Genomic DNA, 26,455 nt, shown 5'->3' on the forward strand with positions numbered 1-26,455 from the left:
CACGGGCCACTTTGGGCACGCATGCCCCAGATTCGCCATCACGGAGCTAGGGCTTACTTCCTGAGTAGGTCGAATTTTAGGGGAAACAAGGTAGTCCTCCACTTACGACAGGTCACTTAGCAACCGCTCGAAGTGGCGACTTACCTATGAAAAGGGAGTTACGGCGTAAGGACGAGGGTCTGAGAACTGGACTCCACAGCTCACTCTTGCAGCCACATTTCGGGTGCTTGGCAACACCACCGGATTTACGGCTGTTGCACTGTCCTGCGGTTCAAGCAACTGTCTTTGGTGAAGTTTCTGCTGAAAGGATTGGGCCCAAACTGCCTGTTTTTAGGTTTGATGGGAACCGATTTTACCCATGAGGTTGAGGGAAAATGGCCTTGAGCTCCTCTTTGGTTGACTTGTTCCCTTTCTCTCCCAAAGAATACCTGAAGGCGAGCTAAAGAAAAAGAATCATCGAGCTGTCCAGGCCAGGATCCAGGAGCTGAAAGATTTACTGCCTAAAATTCCCAAGAAAGGTAAGACTCAAAAGCCCCTTGATTTGTGAGACCAGCTACCGTATTTTTCAGAGTATAAGACGCACCTTTTTCCCTCAAAAAAGAGGCTGAAAATCTGGGTGCATCTTATACACTGAATACGGCAATTTTTTTGCCTCCAAAAACCCCACCTTTCTTCACCAAAATGGCCGTACATAGCTTTTAGAAGGCTTTCAAAGAGCTCCTGAGGGCTGGGGAGGGCAGAAATAAGCAAAAAATAGCCCATTTTTTATCCCCAGCCCCCAGCAGCACTCTATAAGCTTCCTAAAGGCTATCCATGCCCTTTTTTTTTTGACAAAAAGGGCCGTTTTTGCTCCTCGTCGTTGTCCCCGAGCACTCTGCAAGCCTCTTAAAGGCTATTCATGCCCCGTTTTTTGGGGGGGGAAACAGGGCCGTTTTTGCAAAAAATGGGCCGTTTTTGGGAGGTTTGCAGAGTGCAAACACATTTTGAAAAAAAATTTCCTCTTCAAAACCTTGCTGCGTCTTATACTCTGGTGCATCTTATACTCCGAAAAATACAGTATTTAGGAGATTGTAAGGGAAGGCTGTGCAAATCCTCCATGGATGCCCCTGCTTAATTGTTTTAAAGATGAAAATTTTACCAGTGGAAGGCAATATTTGTAGCTCAGGGTTGAAATGAGGGGTGCTTGGTGCTCTCTGAGCTTCCTTGTTACTGTTCTGACTGAGGCTTCCCAAAAGCATGAAGCGAACTCCTTGTCCTGACAAAAAAAACCTTTTATTAATTGACTGTGAATTCTCCTCATTCACATCCAGCAAAGTTTTTCAAGGGAGGATTTACGGTCACAGACCTTATCTGGCTTAGAGAGCTGCCAGGCCGATATCTGCAGAACTTGTCTCCTACTTGTCTCCTGCAAACTCCACTCCCCTTTCGCTCCTCTCTTATTTCCTCTGGGAGGGGCCATTCATCGTCCACCTGTGGCCTTATTTCCAGGTCGACCCCTGTTCTTTAGCTGTTCCCTTCCTCTGGCCACTCTGTACATGCACACACTGGGAACAGGCTCCAGCTTTCCTCTGCCTCACTGATGTCTGCCTGTGAAGGCAGCTGATAACTGTCAGAGGGCTCCTGCCCCCTCTCTGCCTCTGACACAGAGCCCTCATCAGAGCCTTCCCCAGACTCCAGGTTCCTCCCCAACCTCCTCACTCTCTGCTAGCGGGCCACAACACAGCCCACTTGTTAATCTTATCTGCTTCTCCTCTTCTCCCACTGACAGTCTGTGGTCCTGCTTTGACAAGGATGTCACACACAGCAATACTCAAATCATTTCCATACTGCCTAGAGCAAGGCAATAGCAATAGCAATAGCAGTAGACTTATATACCGCTTCATAGGGCTTTCAGCCCTCTCTAAGCGGTTTACAGAGAGTCAGCATATTGCCCCCAACAATCTGGGTCCTCATTTTACCCACCTCGGAAGGATGGAAGGCTGAGTCAACCCTGAGCCGGTGAGATTTGAACCGCTGAACTGCTGATCTAGCAGTAGCCTGCAGTGCTGCATTTAACCACTGCGCCACCTCGGCAAGGGTCTCCAACCTGGGCAACTTTATGACTGGTGGACTTCAACTCCCAGAATGCCCTGGCTGAGGAATTCTGGGAGTTGAAGTCCACAAGTCATAAAGTTGCCCAGGTTGGAGACTTCTGGCCTAGAGAACATTCAAATAAGAGAAGGCAGGGCCTGCATCTGTATAATAGGCCAAAGCTACGCTGAAAAAGTGCCTCATGGCCGTTTTTCACACTTAAGACCATTGCATCATCTCCATGGCCATACGATCAAAATTAGCATGGTTGGCAAGTGACTCGTGACGGTTGCACTGTCCTGAGGTCATGGGATCCCCTTTTGCGACCTTCTGAGTCACTGAGGAAGCCGGATTCACTTAACACTAAATGAATGGCCGTAAGTCAAGGACGGCCTCTGCTGATAATCCTCGACTTACAACAGTTCATTTAGTGATGGTTAGAAGTTAGGCCACCGAAAAAGTGACTTGTGACCGTTTTCCATGCTTCCGATTCTCACTGTCAAAACTCAAGACGCTTGGCAACCGACTCATATTTATGACGGTTGCAGTGTCCGGGGTGTGTGTGTGTCACACGATCCCGTTTTGTGGCAGTGGGGAAGCCGGGTTCTCTTAACAACCACCTCATTAACTTAAGAACTGCAGTGATTCACTTAACAACTGCAGCGAGACGGGTCGTCAGCTGGGGCCCAAAATTCACGTAAACAGGAAAATTTGGACTCCATTTTGGTCGTAAGTCGAGGACTCCCTGTATGGGAATATCAGGGGTAACGTCCTTTCAAGCGAATGTGATGCACTTTTGTTAATTTCTTTTGCAAATGTTCGTTTGGGGAGTTGATGGCGTTTTAGGAGTAGGTGGGGGTGTCAAAAGCCAGGTGATTGACGTCCTGTAGTGGCCAAGATTGGTGAAAATTGACAGCACTCTGTTCTCAATTGTTTTGCGGTACAACATGCGTAAGAAGCTGTTTCTTAAGCCTATAATAGCCTTACCACTGAACAGACTCCGCAGCCAGTTGTGCTCACATGTGCAACGCCTCCCCCTCTTACAGCCCCCCCACCCCCAATGTTAACCGTGACTCGAATCATGTTCCTCTCCAGCTGTACAATAGCAAGATTCAGCCTGGTGATGCGGTGAGTCATTGGCTTAACCTCCAGTTGCTAAATTCCTTGGTCCAAGCAGCCCCTTTGGCTTCTTCCAGGCATTAAAGACTGAAGCGATTGCATTGTTCTAGTAGAAGCTGCCTGAACACACACAACCAGGGCCCTTGGGCTGATATTTGTTTTAGAAGAGAATAGAGCTGGAAGGGACCCTGGAGGTCTTCTAGTCCAGCCCCCTGCTCAAGCCGGAGAACCTATACCATTTCAGAAAAGTGACTGTCCAGTCTCTTCTTAAAAACCTCCAGGGATGGAGAACCAGGAGTGGGTTGCATGTTTCCAGTTTGCAACATGCGTTTGTGCCAGACACACACTGCGCATGCATGCACTTTTCTATGTCAATTGTCCTGCGCGTGTGCGCAGAACAATTTACAGTGAACTTCGCATGCGCAGTCACTAAAATTCAAAATGGCGGCACCCAAGCGACAGTGAGGGAACCGGTTCGGAAGCATGTTAGGCCTGGGTCGCTGCCGGTTCTGCGACCCACGCCTGAATTCCGCTACCAGTTCAGCCGAACCGGGCCGAATCAGCAGCAACCCACCTCTCTGGAGAATGCACAAAATCTCGAGGCTGGTAGTTCCACTGGTTAATTGTCCTCACTGTTAGGAAGTTTCTCCTTAATTCCTCTTCTTGATTAGTTTCCAGCCATTGTACACTAATTACTATAACAACTATACTTCGTATACTCCATTACTATTCAGATACTTACAATACTGCACGCTGCAGCAGGGGTGTCGAACTGGTTTTTTTTGAGAGCCAGATCAACGTTATAGCAATAGCAGTTAGACTTATATACCGCTTCATAGGGCTTTCAGCCCTCTCTAAGCGGTTTACAGAGTCAGCATAGCGCCCCCACAGTCTGGGTCCTCATTTCACCCACCTCAGAAGGATGGAAGGCTGACTCACCCTTGAGCCGGTGAGATTAGAACTGCTGAACTGCAGATAACAGTCAGCTGAAGTGGCCTGCAGTACTGCACCCTAACCACTGCGCCACCTCGGCTCTTTTTATAGATCTCTGTGAGCCAGAAAGGGGGGGCGGGTGAGATGGGACGGACACCTTCTGCAGCACCGCAGACAGCCTACATGTGGGGGGCCACACACGGCCCTCATGCACCCCATTTTCGCCGGCAGAGTGCTGCAGGAGGCCGCCCAGGCCAAAAACAGGGGGGGGGCTGCGTGCAGCCCACCTGCGCCCTGTTTTGGCTGCCAGAGGCACCGCAAACCAATCCTTTGCTATTTCCACACCCACCCCATGGGCCAGATTTAGCTACCCTGCAGGCCAGATCCAACCTGCGAGCCTTGAGTTTGACACCCCTGCTCTACACAACTTACAACAGTTTGTTTAGGGAGTGGTCAAAGTTAGAGTGGCACTGAAAAATGCTACTTTACGACCTTGGCAGCATTCCCAGGATCACGTCATCAAAATTTCAAATGCTTGGCAACTGGTTCATACTTATGACGGTTGCAGTGTCCCTGTTTGGGGGGGGGGTGTTGTCATGCGACCAACTTCTGATTTGCTTAACAGCCAGATTACTTACTTATCAGGTGCAATCATTCACCTAACAACTGTGTGAAGGGAAGTCGTAAAAGGGGGCAAAACTCACTTAACCAACGTCTCACTTGACAAAACATATATTTTGGGCTCAATTTTGATCGTAAGTCGAGGACTACCCGCGTTACATAACAGCGCTTTCTTCTGACAAACCAACTGTTCTGCCTGAATTCCTCTCCCTGGAATGTCCTCTTGCCTTCCTCTTCCCTGTTCCTGTGGCCAGCCTGTGGAATATTTGCAACTTTCCACGTCTTGCCTTTTTATGCTTGCTTTTTTCCCCGGCTGTGTCTCTCTCTCTACCTCTTTTTCTTCTGCAGCATTCACTCCCTTTCAAAGGGGAAAAAAATGCTTCCTTTTTACTCGGCTGCTTCCTCTGATTTGCCGGTGGCTGCAAAGCTTCCAAACCACATGGGGCTCCTGCAGGCCGCTGCTCCCACACCTGTGTCAAGGTTGCAGCTTTACTGGCGATTCTGTCGGGCTGACCCTGGGAAAAGGCTCGGATGAGAAGAGGGCGGGGGGAATGAGGGAGGCAGTACAGGGCCCTGGACATTTTCTCAGCCGCCTGCTCCATCCGTATACCTCACCCTCCCATATTTTAAAAAAAAATTATTTATTTATTTGAAAAAAATATTTTTTATTTGATATTTTATTTTATTCTCTGCGTTTGGGGAGGTGTATCACTATTATTATTATTATTATTATTATTATTATTGTACAATTGTATCACAGCGGCCAATTGTTTCGCCGGATTTGGCATTGGTTACTAGTCGGGCCCCACCCAGAGGCCTAGGACGTCGTAACCTATTTTCGTAATATGCGTGCAGATCCAAGCAGTGCGGCTTTTTGCATTTGCCTGATGGTGATTTTGTCAATTTTTAACTGTTTTAAATGTAATTCCAGTGCTTTTGGAATAGCACCCAGTGTGCCAATTACCACTGGAATTACCACTGCTGGTTTGTGCCATAGTCGTTGAATTTCAATTTTTAAGTCCTGGTATTTTTCGATTTTTTCATGTTCCTTCTCAGCGACCCTGCTATCACCTGGTATTGCGATGTCTATGATTGTGACCTTATTTTTCTCAACCAATGTGATGTCTGGTGTATTATGCGCCAGTATTTTGTCTGTTTGTATGCGAAAATCCCACAAGATCTTGACCATCTGATTTTTGGTGACTTTTATTATCATTATTATTATTATTATTATTTTCAAATAAACCAGGGGGCATACCTAATATTCCTTCTTCCTCTTTATTTCTCTTCAACAACCCAAAGTCACCCAGCCAACTTTCAGGCCTAGGGCAGAACTAGAACTCCCAGTCTCCTGGTGATTGGCCCAAAGTCACCCAGCTAACGTTCTTGCCTAAGGTGGGACTAGAACTCACTGTCTCCTGGTGATTTGCCCAATCTCATCTATCCAGCTTTCATACCTAACGTGGGACTAGAACTCATTGTCTCCTGGTGATTGCCCAACGTCACCCAGCTTTCATATCTAAGGTGGAACTAGAATTCACTGTTTCCTGGTGATTTGCCCAATCTCATCTATCCAGCTTTCATACCTAAGGTGGGACTAGAACTCACTGTCTCCTGGTGATTTGCCCAATCTCGTCTATCCAGCTTTCTTGCCTAAGGTGGGACTAGAACTCACTGTTTCCTGGTGATTTGCCCAATCTCATCTATCCAGCTTTCATACCTAACGTGGGACTAGAACTCATTGTCTCCTGGTGATTGTCCAACGTCACCCAGCTTTCATACCTAAGGTGGGACTAGAACTCACTGTTTCCTGGTGATTGGCCCAATCTCATCTATCCAGCTTTCATACCTAAGGTGGGACTAGAACTCACTGTCTCCTGGTGATTGCCCAATGTCACCCAGCTTTCTTGCCTAAAGCAGGACTAGAACTCACCGTCTCCTGGTTTCTAGGCCATCCCCAAATTTTCATTCAAGCTCTTTGCCCATCAAGCCTAAGAAAAATAATTCTGGCTCCATTTTCATGTTTATTTTAAGCATCTATGGAATCAGGATAAAGCTGTTATCCCAATATTTCTCTTTTTGAAAGAGAAACGGTGCCCGTTCTACAACCCTTCGCTTGCGTTGCACTTGATCTCAGCAAAGCATCTCGGTTCACCTGGGCACCAAACTCCTTCGGTTTGGGCCTGATGCCGTATGATTTACCGGTTTTACCAACCAACCAGCCACACGCCATGCTGCTCTTGCTTGCGTTCGCTGCAAACCTGCTTTTGGCAAGAAAACTGCTCCTCGGGGTGTTCCGAGGACCATCTCCCCCAGCCCATTCTGTGGCATTAAAGCAAACGACAGGGGCCTCGTGGTTTGAAAGACAATATCGGTGCCCTCCCAAACACATCCTGTGCGGTCCCAGGGGTGCCCCTGTTGGCAGACATGTGCCCACCTGCGGAGAGAATCCATGGCTCACAGCTACAATCTGTCACTTCCTCTTTTTTTTTTGTCCCTGTTGGACTCAAAGCTGAGACTCTTCAGTAGCTTTCCCCACTCCAGGCCTTGAAGTTCAAATGAACATCCTCTTTAGTGTTCATCTTAGGGTATTTTTATGTTAAGCAAAGAAAAAAAATGGAAAACCCCAGGCGCTTTTTCAAGCGAAGGAATTTGATTAAAAAGCCTGAGCTCTCAAAAGCTGATTTAAATTTTATCTTGCAGGTAGTCCTTTGATCGCAGTTGAACTCCACATTTCCATTGCTAAGCAAGGCAGCTGTTAAGTGAGCTTTGCCCCGTTTTACGACCTTCCTTGCCACATTGCTAAGCGAATCACTGCAGCTGCTAAAAGACAGTTGTTAAGTGAGTCAGGCTTCCCTATTGACTTGGTCAGAAGGTCACAAAAGGTGATCCCACCACCCCAAAACAGTGCAACCATCATGACTCACTGGTCGTATGGCCATGGAGATGATGCAATGGTCATAAGTGCGAAAGACGGTCATAAGTTACTTTTTCAGTGTCCTTGTAACTTCAAACAGTCACTAAATGAAGTGTTGAAAGTCTGTATGAGCCAGATTGTCCATTTCCACTGTTAATTAAACTACAAATGGTTCTCAACTTACCACTGTAATTGATCCCAGAATTGCAGTGATGTCATGCTGGTCATTAAGCAGATCACCCCGTTTTTGTGTCCACCTTTACAAGCTTTTTTTGCAGCAGTCATTAAGCAAAGATGTTCCCCAACCAGCATACCATATTTTTCAGAGTATAAGACGCACCATTTTCCCTCAAAAAAGAGGCTGAAAATCTGGGTGCGTCTTATACACTGAATACAGCATTTTCTACCTCCTGAAACCTCACCCCCTTCACCAAAATGGCTCTGCATAGCCTTTAGGAGCCTTGCAGAGTGCTCCTGGGGGCTGGGGAGGGCAGAAATGAGCAAAAAAACAGCACTCTACAAGCCTCCTAAAGGTTATTCATGCCCTTTAAAAAAAAAGAGCCTGTTTTTGCAAAAAAAAAAGTGCCGTTTTTGGGAAGTCTGCAGAGTGCAAAAACTTATATTTTTAAATTTGCCTCTTCAAAACCTTGGTGTGTCTTATACTCTGAAAAATACGGTACCTTCTTTTTCCTGATCTCTCCGTTTCTCCCCATCAGGCAATTTCAAATTAAAGAAGGTGAAGAGATCGATCTACTTTTTCAACTGATCCTGCAAGATCGTCCTCTTTCTCCTGATCTTCTGCATTCGGACTTGGACCCGGCCGGGGTATCCAGCGGACCGGCATAAGGAGCAGTTTCCCGTTTCTCTCCAGTCTCCTTGAACGGGACTGAAAACGTACTTGGTTCTTTAAATCTGGTCCCTCCCTCTGTGCTTCTGGAGGGAGTCAGGCTGACAAGGAATTCCACCCCTCCCTCCCCCGGAGGAGGCGGAATCGCATCACCCCCAAAACCTGGGTTTTTAGAGAGGAATAAGGTAATTGTGTCTAAGGGTACAAACAGCATGTTTCTCCCTAAATTGTCTGGAGAAAGGCCTCTGCTGGGCTTTCATTTCTCTTCTGGAAGGGGAAAAAAAAGGTTCATATTCGTTTTCACCCTTGGGTTACCGAATCCACCAAGACTGCGTTCTTCCTCTTCCCCCCCATTTTTGAAATTTTTATGCACTTTGTTCCTGTTGAGGGAGCTGGATTTGCCAGCCGTCCGCCCCTCCATCCTGGTAATTCCCTCTGGCAGTTGCAAATAAAGTAAATATTTGAAATTTAAGCCGAGCTTTTCGATCGTTTTGCTACAAAGGGTCGTGTAAGCTTAAAGAAAAAGTCTTTGGCTGCAAAATGCTGGTTACCACGATGCAAAAAAAAAAAAAAAGATGCAGAGGCCTAGAAAAATGTGCAAAGAAGAGCAACAAAGATGATGAGGGCTCTGGAGGCTAAATCACATCATGAACGGTGGTGGGAGATAAGTCTATCTGCTTATCAAAGGGAAAGATTAGAGGTGACACGTTAACTGTCTTCCATTACTTGGGAGTCCAAAAGGTGCTTTTTTTTTGGAGGCAACTGGACTTCCTTGTTTTTTCTTTGAAGATGTTTTGCTTCTCATCCAAGAAGCTTCTTCATCTCTGACTGGACAATGGGGGATGGAAGGATTTATAATATTCCTTGCAGTCATCTCGTCATTGGCATCCATTTTGAGAGTCGTTGAAGCTGCTTGGAGGTTTCTCTGTGTCCTTAGGGTCACCTGAGTGGTGCAAAATGGTTCCTGCATTCTGCATTTTTTTCCTCTGGAAAGCCATTCCTTCTCCCACACCAGGGTGCTCATCCCAAATTGTAGAGCTAAAAGCCCGTAGAGATTCTCTGTCATCCAGGTCAAAAGCACCTGTGGGACAACCCTGACTTGGATGACTGGGAATCTCTACATGCCAGTACTTGAGGAGTTTTCACAAAGAAGAGGGCTTCAAACTTGTTCTCTGAAGCAGCTGAGAACAGGACAAGAAGTAAAGAGATATCCAACTTAGAACTAAGGAAAAAATTCACGTCGGCGAGAAAAGTCAACCAGTGGAATGGCTTGCAACCAAAAGTTGTGGATGCTCCATCACTGGAGGTTTTCAAAAAGAGACTGGAGAGCCATTTGTCCGGAATGGTATCTCGGTAGACTTTGAAATTAAGCAGTTTTGGATTCTATTTTTATTTATCATCATCATCTTTTAATCCTTTACGGGGATGAAGCCTGGGCAACTGAAGGGAGCGGAGTATTTAGTGGCCGGATGCCTTTCCCTGTTGCCAGTGAGCGATCACATTCAGCAGATATATATATTCTCATCGGGCCCAGAGAGGGAAATACCGGCCTCTGCCTAGGATCGAACTCACAGCTTCCCGATTGTGAGGCGACAGCTTCACCTCTAGGCTACCCCTCTACTCCTTCCGTTTTTATTTAGGCTGGGGAATTTTGTTACTGTGGTTTCTCGCCCCTACATTCTCACTACCTGTCAATGTTTTGATTCAGTAGGGTCTAAATTTAGAATGCATCTGTTTAAAGGAAACGCCCGTTTGTTTGGGGAAATGAAATGATTTGAATGAGCATATCTTTCATACCATAATTAGATTTTACATGCAATTCCCCCCCCCATAAAAAAAATCCAGCTGCTGCTGCATCGGTAAAGGCTTCTCCATTGGCTTCCTCTACAGCTTAAAAGCAATTTAATTACTTATACAAGCTCAGCTTCCTAATACCGTTATACTCTCTATCTCTGCCAGTTGCTCGAATTCCTACAGCGTGACCAAAAAAAAAATAAAACCAAGGTGGGGAGGGGAAATGGAGTAGCTATTTGCAGCTCGTTTTATGATTATTTTTTTTAAAAAAACCCTGATTGAGCTTTTTGACTCCCTGAAGAGAATCTGAAAGGCAATCAGCCAATGTAAGAACTACGGTAATATAAGAATCAATTGGATTGAGAGGGAGTCAAGCTATTCTCCAAAGCACCTGAAGGCAGAACAAGAAGCAATGGATGGAAATTAATCAAGGAGAGATTCAACCTAGAACGGAGGAGAAATTTCCTGTTTGGGAGAACAATTAATCAGTGGAACAGCTTGCCTCCAGAAATTATGGTTGCTCCAACAAGAGAGATTTGTAAGAAGAGAAAGGACAGCCGCTTGTCTGGAATGACGCAGGGTTACCTGCTTGAGCAAGGGGTTAGACTAGAAGACCTCCAAGGTCCTTTCTAGCTGTTGTTCTGTATTCGAGGCAATCAATTTCTCCTACCCCACAGAATCGTTATAGAGATAGGTGTGGGAAGAAGAGGATAGACAATACTATCTGTTTACCACCAGTAACATCTTGATTAGTTGATGGAATTGATGTTTGCTAATCAAGACACTCCACACACACACACACCAATATTTATAGAGGGACAGCAGCTCCGATCGCGTTTTGCTCGCACAGGCACGAAGCCGAAGGCACCAGCCTGAAGATGACGGGTGAGACCTCGCCGAAACGTTGCCAAGACAATCTCAATCTTAACATGGGAAAAGACCCGAATACAACAAGACCAGCATACCTACACCCGTGAAAATCTACGAATATATATACAGACACACACACACATACACAGTGTATATATGTTTGTGTGTGTGCGTGCATGCATGAATGTAAAGAGAATTTACTTCAGAGCTAGTTTAGAGCAAAGCATTCAATTGTCTTACTGAAGAGGGGGTAAAGCCCTTTGTTTCTCAACGTTAGCAGTTTTAAGATAGGTAGACTTCAGTGGTGGGATTCCAATAATTTAACAACCGGTTCTCTGCCCTAATGACCAGCTGGGTAGGCGTGGCTCGGTGGTCTTGTGACTGGGTGGGCGTGGCCAACTCAACGTCTCAGGTTGATGGGCGCTTCATCTTAGCTGTCACAATGTAATTTTCAGTGGTGTGGTTAACCGGAGAGGCAGTTTCTGTAAGCAGGGCAATAGAGATGAGGTTAGAAACAATACCAGAATGTGTCCTCCCTGCCTTCCTTACAGGATTAGCCCTGTAAAGTGGGGGAAAAACAAACGGAGATTTCTTCCAACAACCGGTTCTCCGAACTGCTTAGAAAATTAACAACCGGTTCTCCCGACTAGGCGCGAACCGGCTGAATCCCACCACTGGTGGACTTCAACTCCTAGAATTCCCCAGCTGGAATTCTGGGAGTTCAAATCCACCTACGTTAAAAGTGCCATGGTTGAGAAACACCGGGTTAAGAGTTTCCTTTTATAAGTCCAAGATCACAGCCGATTACTCACTCCTAGAGAGGCATGCAGGACTATCCGAGATGGTCAAGAAGATCCTGCTTTGGGGGTTGGATTAGATGACCTCGACGTTTCCTTCCTGTGGCTCCAAAACCATCAATCCCCTTTTAATTGCTTGCTGACGCTTGGGCTTCCTAAATGAAATCCTTGCAGATTCATCTCAGCGATGTCCTCTCCCCCCCTCGCTCAGATACTGGCCCTCTCCGCATCGCCGACAATAACAATCCGTTTCTCTCACTCACTCACACAGCCCCAGCCACGCTACCTCTCTTGTCATTCGCCTCATTATCCACTAGAAGCCCGAAGGAAGCATGCACCGGGTGGGGGGGGGGAGACACTGCCCAAGGAAAGGCAGACAGTGGACGTGCCAAGGAAAGGAAAACAGATCCACTGCACTGCATATGCTGCTCGCAATTTAATGTGTCTTTTCCCACCCGGAAGGAGGGGTTGTGGGAACCAGAGCCTGGTTAGCAATGGCTGTTTGGGAGTGAAATTAAGCCAGGGGGAAATCAAACTCTTAGTACAGCCTGGTAGAATTCACTGTCACAAAATGCAAGTTCGGAAGGGAGATAATCTAAAGAAAAACTAAGACAATTAAAGGCCTGGAGACAAAAACGTATGAAGAACGGTTGCAGGAACTGGGCATGGTCAGTCTAGAGGACTAGGGTTTTAAGGTTTTAATGAATATGATTAATCAATATGGCCAAGTGTCCGGATTTAAAATAAATTTAGGGAAAACAAAGATGCTAGTTAAAAATACGAACACTAAACAAAGGGAAGAATTAGAAGGAATGACAGGATGTGAAATAGTTAAAAAGGTTAAATATTTAGGAGTCTACATTTCAATCTCAAATGGGAAACTATAGAAGTATAATTATGAGCCACTATGGCGCAGCATACAGACAGAGATGAAAAATTGGGAAAAATTACAATTATCTTTGTTGGGAAGAATAGCAGCAGTGAAAATGAATGTTCTACCTAAATTTCTATTTCTTTTTCAAATGATACCAATACTTAAAAAAAGATGTGAATTTGCTAGAATGGCAGAAGGGCATTAATAAATTTGTATGGGCAGGGAAGAAGCCGAGAATAAAACTAAAAATAATGCAAGATGTGCATGAGAGGGGAGGTTTGAAATTACCAAATTTAAAACTATATTATGAAGCAGTGGTTTTATTGGTAATTAGTGACTGGATTAACTTAACAGATGATAGAATACTTAATATCAAAGGGCATGATTTGGTATATGGTTGGCATGCTTACTTGCTATATGACAAAAGGGTAGATAAGAACTTTAAAAGTCATATTTTAAGGAATGCTCTACTGTGGGTCTGGAAAAAAATATCAATACAAAGAAGGACTAGGGGAGGGGGGACATGACAGCAGTGTTCCAGTATTTGAGAGGCTACTACAGAGAGGAGGGGGGTCAATTTATGTTCCACAGCACCACAAGGCAAGGCAAGAAATAACGGATGGAAACTAATCAAGGAGAGAAGCAACCTAAGCCTAAGGAGACATTTCCTGACAGTGACAATTATAAACCAGTGGAATGACTTGCCTTCTTGCCTCCAGAATTTGTGGGTGCTCCCAACACTGGAAAGGTGGTTTTTTTTTTTTTTGTAATAAGTTTTTATTTTATTTTATAGCATATAAAAAGTCCAACTTCAATTGAACAGTTTCTCTTGGCACAAATCGTTCTAGGAAGTAATAAAATGGGTTCCACCACAAAACCGCGAACGACAAAATCGCGGTCGACGAAAGCGCGTATGTGACGTCATCACAGTGCGACGAAAAAGATCGAAAAATGTAAAAATAAAGCGAAAACCTTACCCTAACCCCCCCAAACCTAACCCTAAACCTAACCCTTAACCTAACCCTAACCCTAACCTTTAACCTAACCCTAAACCTAACCCTAACCCTAACCCTTAACCTAACGAAAAACCTAACACTAACCCTTAACCTAACGCTAAACATAACGCTAACGCTCTAACCCTAACCCTTAACCTAACGCTTACCTTTATGTGAATCGGCTTGCTGTAATTTAATTTTTATTTCAATTTTTCAATCTTTTTCGTCGCGCTGTGATGACATCACATACGCGATTTCGTCGACCGCGCTTTTGTGGAACGTGGTTTTGACGGGTCACGATAAAATGCTTATAATAATATTCCTTGCATTCATATCAATTACACTAATATTAATAACAGTAATAATCAGACTTTGTTTAACCAATTTAACACGCCTTCCTTGTATTACTGATTCTTTCATATATTTCCCCGTTTCTATCTCCTATTTTTGTCAGCTATAACACTACAGGTTTTTAAGAAGACTCTGGAGCTGTGATGGCGAGCCTATGCTGGAAGTGGCATGCTGAGCCATCTCTCCAGGCACACGAGCCGTCAGCCATTGCTCCTCTGGGTTCTGGTGCGCCGGTCAGCTGGTCTTCATGCGTGTGGGAGAGCCGGGAACTGGAACAGCAGCAGCCTGGTGCGCATGAGGGCATCTGCTCTTCTGGTTTCCAGCTGGTCTTCGCTCGCGCACGCGCACCAGGAACCGGAAGACCAGGTGGCACATGTACGTGCCAGAAATCAGAAGAGTATTTGCCCGGTACACAAACACACACTCCCATTTCAGCATTCAGGGCCAAAAAGGTTCACCAACACTGCTCTGGACAGCTACCTGTCTGGAATTGTAGGGTCTCCCGAAGGAGCAGGGGGTTGGACTAGAAGACCTCCAAGGTCCCTTCCAGCTCTATTCCAATGTATTAATTAAAATCTTATATCCTGTCTGATCTGATCAGGCCTGAATTTGAACATAAGAGGTTGCTCTCTGGAATGGGAACTTTACGCCCACCTGCCTGGAATTAGCTAAATAAAAGTGAGGAGCCTGATCTTCAGAGCTGCCTATGGTTTGCAAGTCTTCTATACAGGTAGTCCTCAACTTATGACCACATTTAAGCCCCAAACTTTCATTGCTAAGCTACATTGTTGTTAAATGAGTGACACAAGATCCTGGGACAATGTCAATAAATACAGGCCAGTTGCCAAGCACCCAAAATTGATTAACGCAGCTAATGTATTTTTCCTGGCAGCTAAAAGTCAACTATAAGTCCTCAACTTACAACCATTCATTTAGTGACCATTCATAGTTACACTGAAAAAAGGTGACTTACGGTATAGCCAGTTTTCACACTTACAACAACACATATTGTGAATACAATATACAAAACCTGCAACCAATCTTGGGGAATAACCCCAATTGTCCTATCTGTAAAATAGGAATTAAAGCGGAGATAAAAGAAGACAATTCTGTGTGATTCTAAACATGGTAATATTTTGGGAAATATGTAAACAAGAGTAGAAACAATAATGAAAACCGACACTTTCCCAAAATATACCGTATTAGTGCCTTAAGGCTGACTTCCCTTTTGTTCCTTTTACTTTAAAATGCAAAAATGACTTCCCATTTGCGTTTTAAATTTAGCTGAATTCGATCTTGGTTTTCGGAGTATTATGGGCTGTGACATTAACACAATTCTCATTTGTCCTCCCTGGGGCTGTCTAAATGAAGAGAAGGGAATCATTTTTCCCCCTCCTGGGGAGGAATTAGCCAAGGCCTAAAAAGTCTGCCACACTTTCGGAGTGCAAGGATGGTATATTCACTAAATTTGATCTGATGTTCATTTGCTCTCTGTGAACTTAATCTAATTTACCACCTTGCTATTTTGGGCACTGACTGTCCATTGGAGTTTCACTTTGGAAAAGGAAGAAAGAAGGAATGTATTCTCTGTCCCGAATCTTTCCTTAGTTTGGCTGTGGCGGTCCAAACATGGGTAATGCTTTAGGTTAATTGAACCAAGACGATCCTTTAGTACCTGAAGAAAAGTGTTTATTCCTAACTAGCTGGACACCCGTGCTTCACAACGAAACTATGTGATTGGGCTATGCAGGAGAAATTCAGTTCACAATCTGTTGGCTCAGTGGTGGTCGGTGATTGAAACATGTAAGGGACTATTGCTCCCGCCCCCTTGAGTCCGGAAGCAGTTCCATAGGTGGAAGGCGTACACATTTTGGTGAGGTACCAATGTTTAGTACTATAAGAAACTCCAGACCACTCCTGAGTGAAAGAGTGGAACATCTGCCAGTTTGAACTGAGGTAACGGAATGTGAGGCAACCAGCAGTTGGAACAGAATTCTTTTCAGACGGGGAGGGGAAGTAGAACTCCTTAGCATCAGTGTGTGTTTTACTGTATAAGAAATACTAATGATCTGATGTCATTTCAAAAAATCCCTTCTTAGCGATCACCTAGAAGCCAAGAGGAACATACGTGCCAAATTTCAAGTTTGTGGGCTTTATGGTTCTGGAGATTTTGTGATGAGTGAGTGGTAGTTGCAGCATTCCCATAGTCACATGACCCAAATCCAGATGCTTATGATGGTTGCCGTGTCTTGGGGTCATGTAATCATGTTTTGTGACCTTCTGACAAAGTCAATGGGGGAAACCAGATTCATTTAACAGCTGTGTTATTAACGACTGCAGTGATTCACTTAACCTTGGCAAAAAAAAGTCATAATATGGGGCAAGTCCTTAAACAACTACCTTGCTTAGCAACAGAATTTTTGAGCTCAATTGTGGTCATGAGTCAAAGGCTAGTTTCATTTGAGGAAATTGTCTGTTTTTATTTTTCTTCTTTCCATTCCTTGTTGACATATTTCCACAAATATTATCACTTTTTAACCTTCACTTTTTCTTCTTCTGACTCGATCCTTTTATCCCCGCAATTTTATATCATTTATTTATTTATTCCCTTAACACATTTCTATAGCCATCCATCCTTCAGACCACTCCCAATCAAACCATTTTAACAACTGTAAAACACAATCCATAAAACATAATTGTGTTGCCATCTGCTTTTCACTTCCTGCCTTTTTTCCCCCAGCAATTTCTTCCTGCTTCCAGTCCTTTCTGATGTTTTCCTGCCCTTCAGAAGAGCCTCTGAAAACCTTGTCTGATACAAAGGTATGTGTGAATGAGAGCCTAGCAACCATCATGCATCAGCCCCACAGAAGGAAAAGGGAGGTGGGAAGCATCTCATCCCGAGTTTTCTGAAAAGCAATACTCAAAGAGGGGAGAGGTGTTTTCAGACCCAGCAAAGATGCTGTAAATTGTAATTGTAAACCTCACAATAATGCTAGAGAGAGTATTCCAGCTTTCTGCTTCTTGTCTGGACTACCTCAAAGGGCGGCCTGCCTTTTTGAGGTCATTGCGCACCTGCCTTTAATGTGACTGGGAATACCATTAAAGGCAGATGCTCCCACCCGGCATTTATATGTTTGCGTGTTTTGGTTTTTTGCATTGTTCTTCTATTTCACGATCTTTTTATTGATTTGTTGCTGTTATTGATCACACATTGAGTGTGTGGGCCGAACAGGTGGCTTTATAAGTAGTTTCAATAAACGAATGAAGGAGAAGCCTCCCTGTATTTTTCCTCTCATCCTTTTTTTCCCCCTTCTCTTTGCTCAGGGATGCCTTTTTCTCCTTCTGGCACTTCCTCCCTGCCATTTTTTCCCCCCTCAACCTCCCCTGCCCCCACTTCTTCCTCTTTCTGTTCTCTCGCTGTCCTTCGCATCTGCCTTTCCCTATTCTCAATCCTTCCCTCACTTTCTAAAGCTTCTTTCCCAGCCTATCCTCCATGCCTTCTTCTTTCCCTCGCAGCCATCACCCCTTCTGTCTTTCTCACCATCCCCCCCCCACTCCACACTCCCAGGGGAGGAGGGTGTCTCCCAAGAGATGCAGGCCTCAGTTCCCCTGCACTCCCCACCCCCCCATTCAGGCTGGGGCCAAAACTGGCCTCCCATGGATTAAAGCTCCTGCTGGGGCGAACCATGAGGAGGCCAGAGGGGGGGACACGCTGAGCTGGCCTCCCCCCAGGCTGCCATCTTTGACCTTCTCATGCCCTCCCCCCTTCTTCCCCCTTCTGTGTCCTCCTTTCCCTTTTAGTGTTGCCCCCTCCCCTCCTTCCAACCCCCCCCTCTCTGCCCCCTCCTCCCTCCCCACCCTGCCCCTCCCATCTTTTTCCCTCATCCCCCCTCAGTTGCCCCCTCATCTCCCCTCCCTCAACTGCTTCTCTCCCTCCCCATTTCCTTCTTGCTTCTCCCTCTCTGCCCCTCCCTCCCCCTCTTCTCACCTCCACTCGCACCTTTCCCCCCTCATCTCCCCTCCTTTGCCCCCTTATCTCCCCTCCCTCAAGTGCTTCTCTCCTTTCCCTCCCTCCCCCCTCCCCACATTCCCCCCTCAGTTGACCCCTCATCTCCCCTCCCTCAAGCTTCTCCTCTTGACCTTTGACTCCTTCCCTGCTTCTCCTCCCCGTCCCTCCCTCCTGCTCCCCTTCCCTCCCACCTATTCCCCTCATCCCCCTCAGTTGACCCCACATTTCCACTCCCTCATCTGCTTCTCTTCCTCCACTCTCTTTCCTTTCTACTCCTCCCTCTCTGCCCTCCCCCTCCTCTCCCCTCCCTCAAGCGCTTCTCCCCTCGACCTTTGACTACCCTTCTCCTCCCCCTCCCTCCATCTCCCCTTTTCCTCCTCCTCCCCCCTCCCTCAAGTGCTTCTCTCCCCTCCCTTTCCTTCCTACTCCTCCCTCTCTGCCCTCACTCTCCTCTCCCTTCCCCCCTCACCCCTCAGTTGCCCCTTCCCCTCCCTCAAGCACTTCTCCCCTCGACCTTTGACTACCCCTTCTCCTCCCCCTCCCTCCCCCCATCTTCCCTTTCCCCCCTCCCGCTCCCTCAAGTGCTTCTCTCCCTCCCCTCTTTCCTTCCTACTCCTCCCTCTCTGCCCTCTCCCTTTCCCCCCTCACCCCCCTCAGTTGCCCCTTCCCCTCCCTCAAGCGCTTCTCCCCTCCACCTTTGACTACCCCCTTCTCCTCCCCCTCCCTCCCCCATCTCCCCTTTTCCCCCTCCTCCCCCTCCCTCAAGTGCTTCTCTCCCTCCCCTCCCTACTCCTCCCTCTCTGTCCTCCCCCTCCTTTCCATTTTCCTCCTCTCCCCTTCATCGAGCGCTTCTCCCCTCGACCTTTGACTACCCTCCCCCCGCTTCTTCTCCCCCTCCCCCTGCTCCTCAGCCCCTCCCCTCCGGGCTGCTTGAGCTCCACCTCTGCCGCCGCCACCGCCGCCGCTGCCGCATCCCGACGCGCAACCGGCTGCTGGTGTCGGGGCGCCTTCAGGTCCAGCATGCGGACGGGAGGCAGCGTCTCCGGCGGCGGCGGCGGTGGAGGAGGCGGAGGAGGAGGCGGCGGCACGGCCGCGGCCCCTGCAGCACCGCCGGGGGTCTCGGCCGCCCCCGGCCCGGCGTCTTCAGGCGCTTCTCCGCCGCAAGAGGAGGGCGCCAAGGGGACGCTGCTCTCGCTGCAGCGCGGGTGTACCATGGCCGGCCGCGCCGGCAAAGGGAGCTCCCCCAACGGGGAGTGCCGCCGCGGGGACGAAGGGGGTCCCGAGCAGCCGCCGCCGCCGCCCTCCTCGCAGCCCAAGGTCTCCTTCTCCTGCAGCCCCGAGGCGGGCGGGGGCGGCGGCGGAGGGTCCCCGAAAGAGGCCGAGGAAGGCGCCACCGATGGGGCCGAGGTGGGCCCCGGCGTCGGCGACTCCCGCGGCGCCCAGGCGACTTTCATGCAGCGGCAGTTCAGCGCGATGCTCCAGCCGGGCGTCAACAAGTTCTCGCTGCGGATGTTCGGCTCGCAGAAGGCGGTGGAGCGCGAGCAGGAGAGGGTCAAGTCCGCCGGCGCCTGGATCATCCACCCGTACAGCGACTTCAGGCGAGCCTCGGGGCAGCGACCGCGGGAGGGTTGGGGGGATGATGCTGGAGGGAGGGGGGAGGACCAGAAAGAGAACTTCTCCTGATCGCCCTTTTGGCCTTTCGGAATAGACCTCAGAATGAATAGTAAAAGAAGTTCTCTAAAGTATAGAAAACGTACGAATCGTCAGTATAAGTCCTAGATTTAAATAAACGACAACGGGATTTGTTATAGTATGAGATCCTTAAGGTATTGGAAATTAAGCTAAAATGAGATTAAATTAGGAATAAGATTGTATATTTTAAATGTCGGCACAACATACCTATAGCCAGACGACACACTGGTTGTTGGAAAATGGATTGTTTATATAAAAATAAAATTTAAATTAAAAAAAGAAAGAAATAGATGAACTGGAATCCAATAGCTTGGTGGAAGGGATCTCGGAGGTCCTCTAGTCTAACCCCCTGGTCAAGTCAAGGACCTGACTGCATCCCGGTCAAAGACAGGTAGTCCTTAAATTACGACCGCCATTGAGCCCGACGTTTATGTTGCTGCTGTGAGAAATGTGTTAAGTCAGTTTTGCCCCCCCTCTTTTTTTGTGCCACGGTTGTTAAGCGAATCACTGCAGTTGTTAAACTAGCGACACGGTTGTTAAGTGAATCTAGTCTCCCGATTGACTTCGCTTGTCCGTTGGTCATCAAAGGCTATGTTCACATGACTCCAGGACTCTGCAACCGTCACAAATGTGTCAGTTGTCAAGCATCTAAAGGTAAATCACGGGATGATGCAACAATTTTAGGTGTGAAAAAAGTGCCCTTATAACTTCGAATGGTCACCAAACAAACTCGGGGACTACCTGTAGTGGCAGCAGCTTCGGAATTTTTCCGATCCTGCCCTTAAGGGAATGACCTCTTCCCTCCCTCCTGTGGGATGCCTGGGGTGCAGAGGCCAGAGCTGAAACCTTGAGGCAGGATCAGATGTAAGCTAGCCAGCTCCACAAAGAAGAATATCCAGATTGACAGCCTGATGATATTGCATCTCCCCTTGGTTTCCAGCTAAGAGCGAGAGCCCGCGGAAGGACCTCAGTTGCAGCAGGCATCCATCGAATCAATGCACCGTCTCCCTCTGGGCACGGAGGAGCGTGACAGGGGGGAAAAAAATTCAAGTGAATCTGTGCCGTCCGGATGGGGCGAAGCAGAATTGCTGAGAAAGTGGGGGAGAAAAACAGGGGTCACTCTGTTGTTGGGGAAGGATGCGTAGGAAAAACTCTAGATTTCTGGCCAGCACAAATGGCAGGGTGAAAAATTGCAAAGGAGGAGAAGGACAATTGAGGCAAGGCAGTGACAGTCTGTGGGAGAAGTAGGAAAGAAAAGGGGGGAAAAAAACACTTGGGGCTGCGATGGGTTCCAGAAGGGCCAGGCAGAGAAATTTTGGACAAAAGGAAGGGGGTGGAAATCTGTAGATATTCTCAGTCATCCAGATCATGGTTGTCCCAAAGGTACTTTTTCAGGAGACAACTAGACTTTCTTGTTTTTCCATGAAGATGTTTCACTCTTCATCCAAGAAGCTTCTTCAGCTCTGGCAGGATAGTGGGGAATTGATTCCCCCCTATCCTGTCAGAGCTGAAGAAGCTTCTTGGATGAAGAGTGAAACACTTCAAAGGGAAAAAACAACAAGAAAGTCCCATTGTCACCTGAAAAATCACCTTTGGCAGAAGGGAAAAAAAATGTGTTTCTTTATTAGAAAGACGGTTGCACTGGTTCATCAGGCCGGCTGTTTTCCTTTGGATGGATGTTTAGGCAAGGGTTTTAAATCCTGTTGCTTTGCCCAAATCTTTCTGAAGTGATTTTTTAAATTCGTAATTTGCATTTCAGGGCTATTGTACATTGTTAATGTTGCACCTAAAGAGAGCTTAGTTATATCTTCAGGCAGCGGGCAGCTTATTGGGTTTCTAAATAAATTATAGGTACAGGTTTCCTGAGCGATTCCTGTGGTTGTTTTAATACAAGCCAAGAATGAAAGGAAATAGCTGTCAGGACATCTAACTGGTGTGCGTGTACAAAGTAATAGATCAGCCTTGATTGCTTTTAAGCTTTTATCTCTAAAGGAACTTGAGAATTCTTAACTGGGATTGCAAAAGGTCAGGATCAGATTCACAATAGTAACTCAAGGGATGAATCAGAATCAGAATAGAGCTGGAAGGGACCTTGGAGGTCTTCTAGTCCAGCCCCCTGCTCAAGCAGGAGACCCTTGTACCATTTCAGACAAATGACTGTCCAGTCTCTTCTTAAGAACTCCAGTGATGAAGCACCACATCTGCTGAAGGCAAGCTGTTCCACTGGTTAAATGTCCTCACTGTTTCTCCTTAATGCCACCTTGCTTCTCTCCTTGATTAGTTTCCATCCATTGTTTCTTGTCTTGCCTTCTGGTGCTTTGGAAACTATGTTGTCCCACTTCTTTGTGGCAGCCCCTCAAATACTGGAATACTGCTGTCATGTCCCCCCCCCCCCCAGTCCTTCTTTTCTCTAGACTGGACATACCCAATTCCTGCAACCGGTTTTCATGTTTTAGTCTCCAGGCCTTTAATCATCTTAGTTGCTCTTCTTTGCACGTTTTCCAAAGTCTCAACTTTTTTTTTGGTAATGTAGTGACCAAAACTGGATGCAGGATTCCAGGTGTGGTCTTACTAAGGCTTTATAAAGCCGTATTAATATTTCCCGTGATTTTGATTCTATGCCTGTTTTATGCAACCAAGGATTGCATTCGCTTTTTTGGCTGCCGCCGCACACTTCTGGCTCATGTTTAAGTGATCGTTCACTAGGACTCCAACGTCCCCTTTCACAGTTACTGTTTTTGGCCACGTTATATTCTTAGAATGGAGGCCCGTGCAAATGCAAGCTTTACTCCCAGAGCTATTTACTACCTTGGAATGCGTTGTACCATTTCAAACTTGCTGTTATATAGTTTGGGTTTGTTTTCCTGTATTGCTTTAAACCACGGTTTATTTTATTCAGCAACCCCCGCTGAGCTGGCTTCCCAAAACAACTAAGCCATCGATCATAGTTGGCAGGCATGTTAGACTAGAGCCAAGCTACTGTCATGTGGCCCAGAATGGCATGTGAACACAGTATGAAACTTAAAAGGAGAGCATAAATCTAGAATACCGGTAGGATTAAATAAAGATTTTTTTAAAATTCCATTTTGAACTCACGGTTGTGAATTTATGGGAGACAGAAAATTCTTGAGTGCTTGCCGGTTATCCTTGATCGCTAGATTGCAGTCAATCTTTTGAGCAGTGCTACCTTATGCCATAAATCCTGGGCATTAAGCTTGTTCACTGTTGCTGAGTGGTGGACTTACTCACCGTGAATCAAACCTCAATTGGTAAGGTTCACGCCACAAGCATTCAACCGAAGTAAAAAATAACCTTGTGGCGTCTTAAAAATCAACACATATATTACCAAAGTGCCTTTTTCCTTCCAGGTGTTGCTGAACCTCCAAGAGTCCTTTGCTTTTGCAAAATCGGGAATTATGGGGGTCCAGCACATAACTGGAAAAAGGCTTTGGGATATTGTAGTTAAGCTGTTAGTCTGTCTGGAGAATTCTGGGAGTCGAAGTCCAGAAGTCTTAAAGTTGCCAAGTTTGGAAACCCTTCCTTTAGAAGAATTTTTAGCGGCTGATATTAACATGGTTTATGGTTTATTATTTATAGGCTGCCCTTTTCCCTGAGGGGACTCAGGGCGGCTTACAATTTATAGGGAGGGGAATACAAGACAGTAAGACATAAAACAATACATAAGTAAAAGTAGAACACAACATTCATTCATCATTCGGGTGGGGACGGATTACAATCTTTATCCCCAGGCCTGACGGAATAGCCAGGTCTTAAGGGCTGTGCGGAAGGTCTGGACGGTGGTGAGGGTACAAATCTCCATGGGGAGATCGTTCCAAAGGGTCGGAGCTACTACTGAAAAGGCTCTCCTCCGCGTAGTTGCCAGTCGACACTGACTGGCGGATGGAATTCGGAGGAGGCCTAATCTGTGTGATCTAATAGGTCGTAGGGAGGTAATTGGCAGGAGGCGGTCTCTCAAGTACTCAGATCCACTACCATGGAGGGCTTTATGGGTGGTAAGTAGCACCTTGAAGCGCACCCGGAGATCAACAGGTAGCCAGCGCAGCTTGCGGAGGATAGGTGTTATGTGGGCAAACCGTGGTGCACCCACAATCACTCACGCGGCCGCATTCTGGACTAGCTGAAGTCGCCGGATGCTCTTCAAGGGCAGCCCCATGTAGAGCACGTTGCAGTACTCCAGCCTAGAGGTCACAAGGGCCCGAGTGACTGTTGTGAGAGCCTCCCGGTTCAGGTAGGGTCGCAACTGGCGCACCAGGCGAACCTGGGCAAATGCCCCCCTGGTCACAGCCGACAGATGGTGGTCAAAGGTCAGCTGTGGGTCCAGGAGGACTCCCAAGTTGCGAACCCTGTCTGAGGGGTTTTTGAAGTTGGTCAGAAAGGAAACCTGAGGATTTATTTCAAGCCATATATGGGGAAGTGAATACTGATAAAACGACTTTATGACTATTGTCCTACAGTGCAATTTTAGTCTGGGAAATGTTAAGCGTTGGCTTCCTGGATGAGTCCTGCATTTTTTTCTGGCAAGGTTTTGGGGTTTGTACTTGCCTGTTAATTCTTTTCAGGGCTGGCAGCAAAGGACTGGTCCAAAGTCACCCAGTTGGCTTTCATGCCTCAGGCAGGACTAGAACTCGCAATCTCCTGGTGATTGATCCAGATTCCCCCATTTATTTATTATTTATTTATTAATAGGATTTATATGCCGCCCAATCCCGAAGGACTCTGGGCGGCTTACAAAAAGAAGGGGAAGAAAGAAATTGTAAAAAGAAAAGACAGATTTAAAAGCACAACACATGCATTTGTTCTGATCGGGGCTGGAACTCAACAGTGAGGTCAACAGCCCCAGGCCTGCCGGAATAGCCAGGTCTTACAGCTTTCCTGAAGGCCATGAGAGTGGGTAGGGTCCGGATCTCTGGGGGTAGCTCATTCCAAAGGGTCGGAGCAGCCAGAGAAGGCTCTCCTCCGGGGAGCTGCCAGCCGACATTGTCTGGCTGACGGCATCTGAAGGAGGCCCAATCTGTGTGATCTCACCGGCCGCTGGGAGGTATGTGGCAGTAAGCGGTCTCGCAGATACGCTGGCCCTAAGCCATGTAGGGCTTTAAAGGTAATAACCAATAACCAACACTGTCTTTCATGGCTAAGGCGGGACTAGAAGTCACCATCTCCGAGTGATTGGCACAAAGTTATCCAGCCAGCCTTTGTCCCTAAGGCAGGGTTAGAACTCACGGTCTCCTAGTATTTAACCTGGAGCCTTCACCAAACTGTCTCCCTGCAGAAAGTTAACCTGCCTTTTTTTCTCCAGGTGCTAAACCTAAATGCCCCTTTTGTCCAACTGATTCTGTTGGCTGGGATTTTTACAAATTGAAGTTTCTGTTCTGACCGAGGCTTCCCAAGAGCATGAAGCAAACTCCTTGTCCTGACAAAAAATCCTTTTAGTAATTAACTGTGAATTCTGCTCATTCACATCCTGCAAAGTCTTTCAAGGGCGGATTTACAGTCACAGACCTTATCTGGCTTGGAGAGCTGACAGGCCGATAGCTACAAAACTTGATGAGCCAATTAAGCAAACTAATTGTCTCCCCCAAACTCCACTCCCCTTTCGCTCCTCTTTTATTTCCTCTGGAAGGGGCCATTCATCATCCACCTGTGGCCTTACTCCCAAGTCGACCCCTGTTCTTGAGCTGCTCCCTTCGTCTGGCAACTCTGCGCATGCGCACACTGGGAACAGGCTCCAGCTGTTCGTCTGCCTCACTGATCTCCAACTCTGAAGGTAGTTAATAACTGTCAGATGGCCCTGGCCCCCTCTCTGCCTCCAATACAGAGCCCTCATCAGAGCCTTCCCCAGACTCCAGGACTGGCCCATGTTCCTCCCAATCTCCTCACTCTCCAAATTTGCTGCCAGCTCTGGTGGGCCACAACAGCTCCAGTGCAAATAGATGTGTGTTGCTTAGAATGTTGGTTAGAATTACAGTTCAATTCTTCCTTTCATTGAGCTGCCTCTTGGATGTGTAGGCAATGGTGCCCACCCCTCAAAGGCCACGTTCCCAATTGGCTTGCACAGGACTATGGGAGAAGTGGTCCAATCCTTTGGAGGCCAGGTAGGTGGGAAGAGTTGAAGTCTGTTTTCTGTTTGAAGCTGGAAATGTTAAGGTTGGTACAAGGTGACCTTATGGGGTTGGGTGGGAATAAACATGAAACTTAGCCCCCTTCAACGGGGTTTGGTTGCTTGGGTGGAGGGCGGGGGACGTTATCTTAATTAAGCGGATAGTTTTAAATGACACTCTGAGCAGATACTGGAAAAAGCTGGTTTGATACAACTTTCAAATCAAATCTTTATTACTGCCATAGACCAGCATATTAATGCAGCTTTAATGTTTTAGTTACCGTGTTTCCCCGAAAATAAGACAGGGCCTTATTTTCTTTTGACTCCTGAAATAAGTGCTTGGCCTTATTTTTGGGGAGGTCTTATTGTTTTTGAGGTGCAAGAGGCAGTGATCGTGGTGGCCTCATAGCTGCTGCTGTGTTGCGAGTCACTGAGCTTGCTGTTCTTT

General features: G+C 46.9%; 2 protein-coding genes across 2 annotated transcripts in view; both read left to right on the plus strand.

The window, feature by feature from the left end:
• Positions 1-8,979, plus strand: part of POLRMT (RNA polymerase mitochondrial) — a 68,731-nt gene extending 59,752 nt beyond the window's left edge. Inside the window, exons 20-21 of the mRNA XM_032223786.1 lie at positions 424-518; positions 8,377-8,979. Of these exons, the coding sequence (XP_032079677.1) occupies positions 424-518; positions 8,377-8,426 (145 nt within the window). The 3' untranslated portion in view covers positions 8,427-8,979. The remainder of the gene's footprint in view (positions 1-423; positions 519-8,376) is intronic.
• A 10,646-nt stretch (positions 8,980-19,625) lies between these two features.
• The window catches only part of HCN2 (hyperpolarization activated cyclic nucleotide gated potassium and sodium channel 2), an 87,410-nt gene continuing 80,580 nt past the window's right edge, over positions 19,626-26,455 (plus strand). Inside the window, 1 exon segment of the mRNA XM_032214422.1 lies at positions 19,626-19,795. Coding sequence (XP_032070313.1) covers positions 19,650-19,795 — 146 coding nt within the window. The 5' untranslated portion in view covers positions 19,626-19,649.

The sequence above is a fragment of the Thamnophis elegans genome, chromosome 1, assembly GCF_009769535.1.
Source record: "Thamnophis elegans isolate rThaEle1 chromosome 1, rThaEle1.pri, whole genome shotgun sequence".
NCBI classification, from domain to species: Eukaryota; Metazoa; Chordata; class Lepidosauria; order Squamata; family Colubridae; genus Thamnophis; species Thamnophis elegans.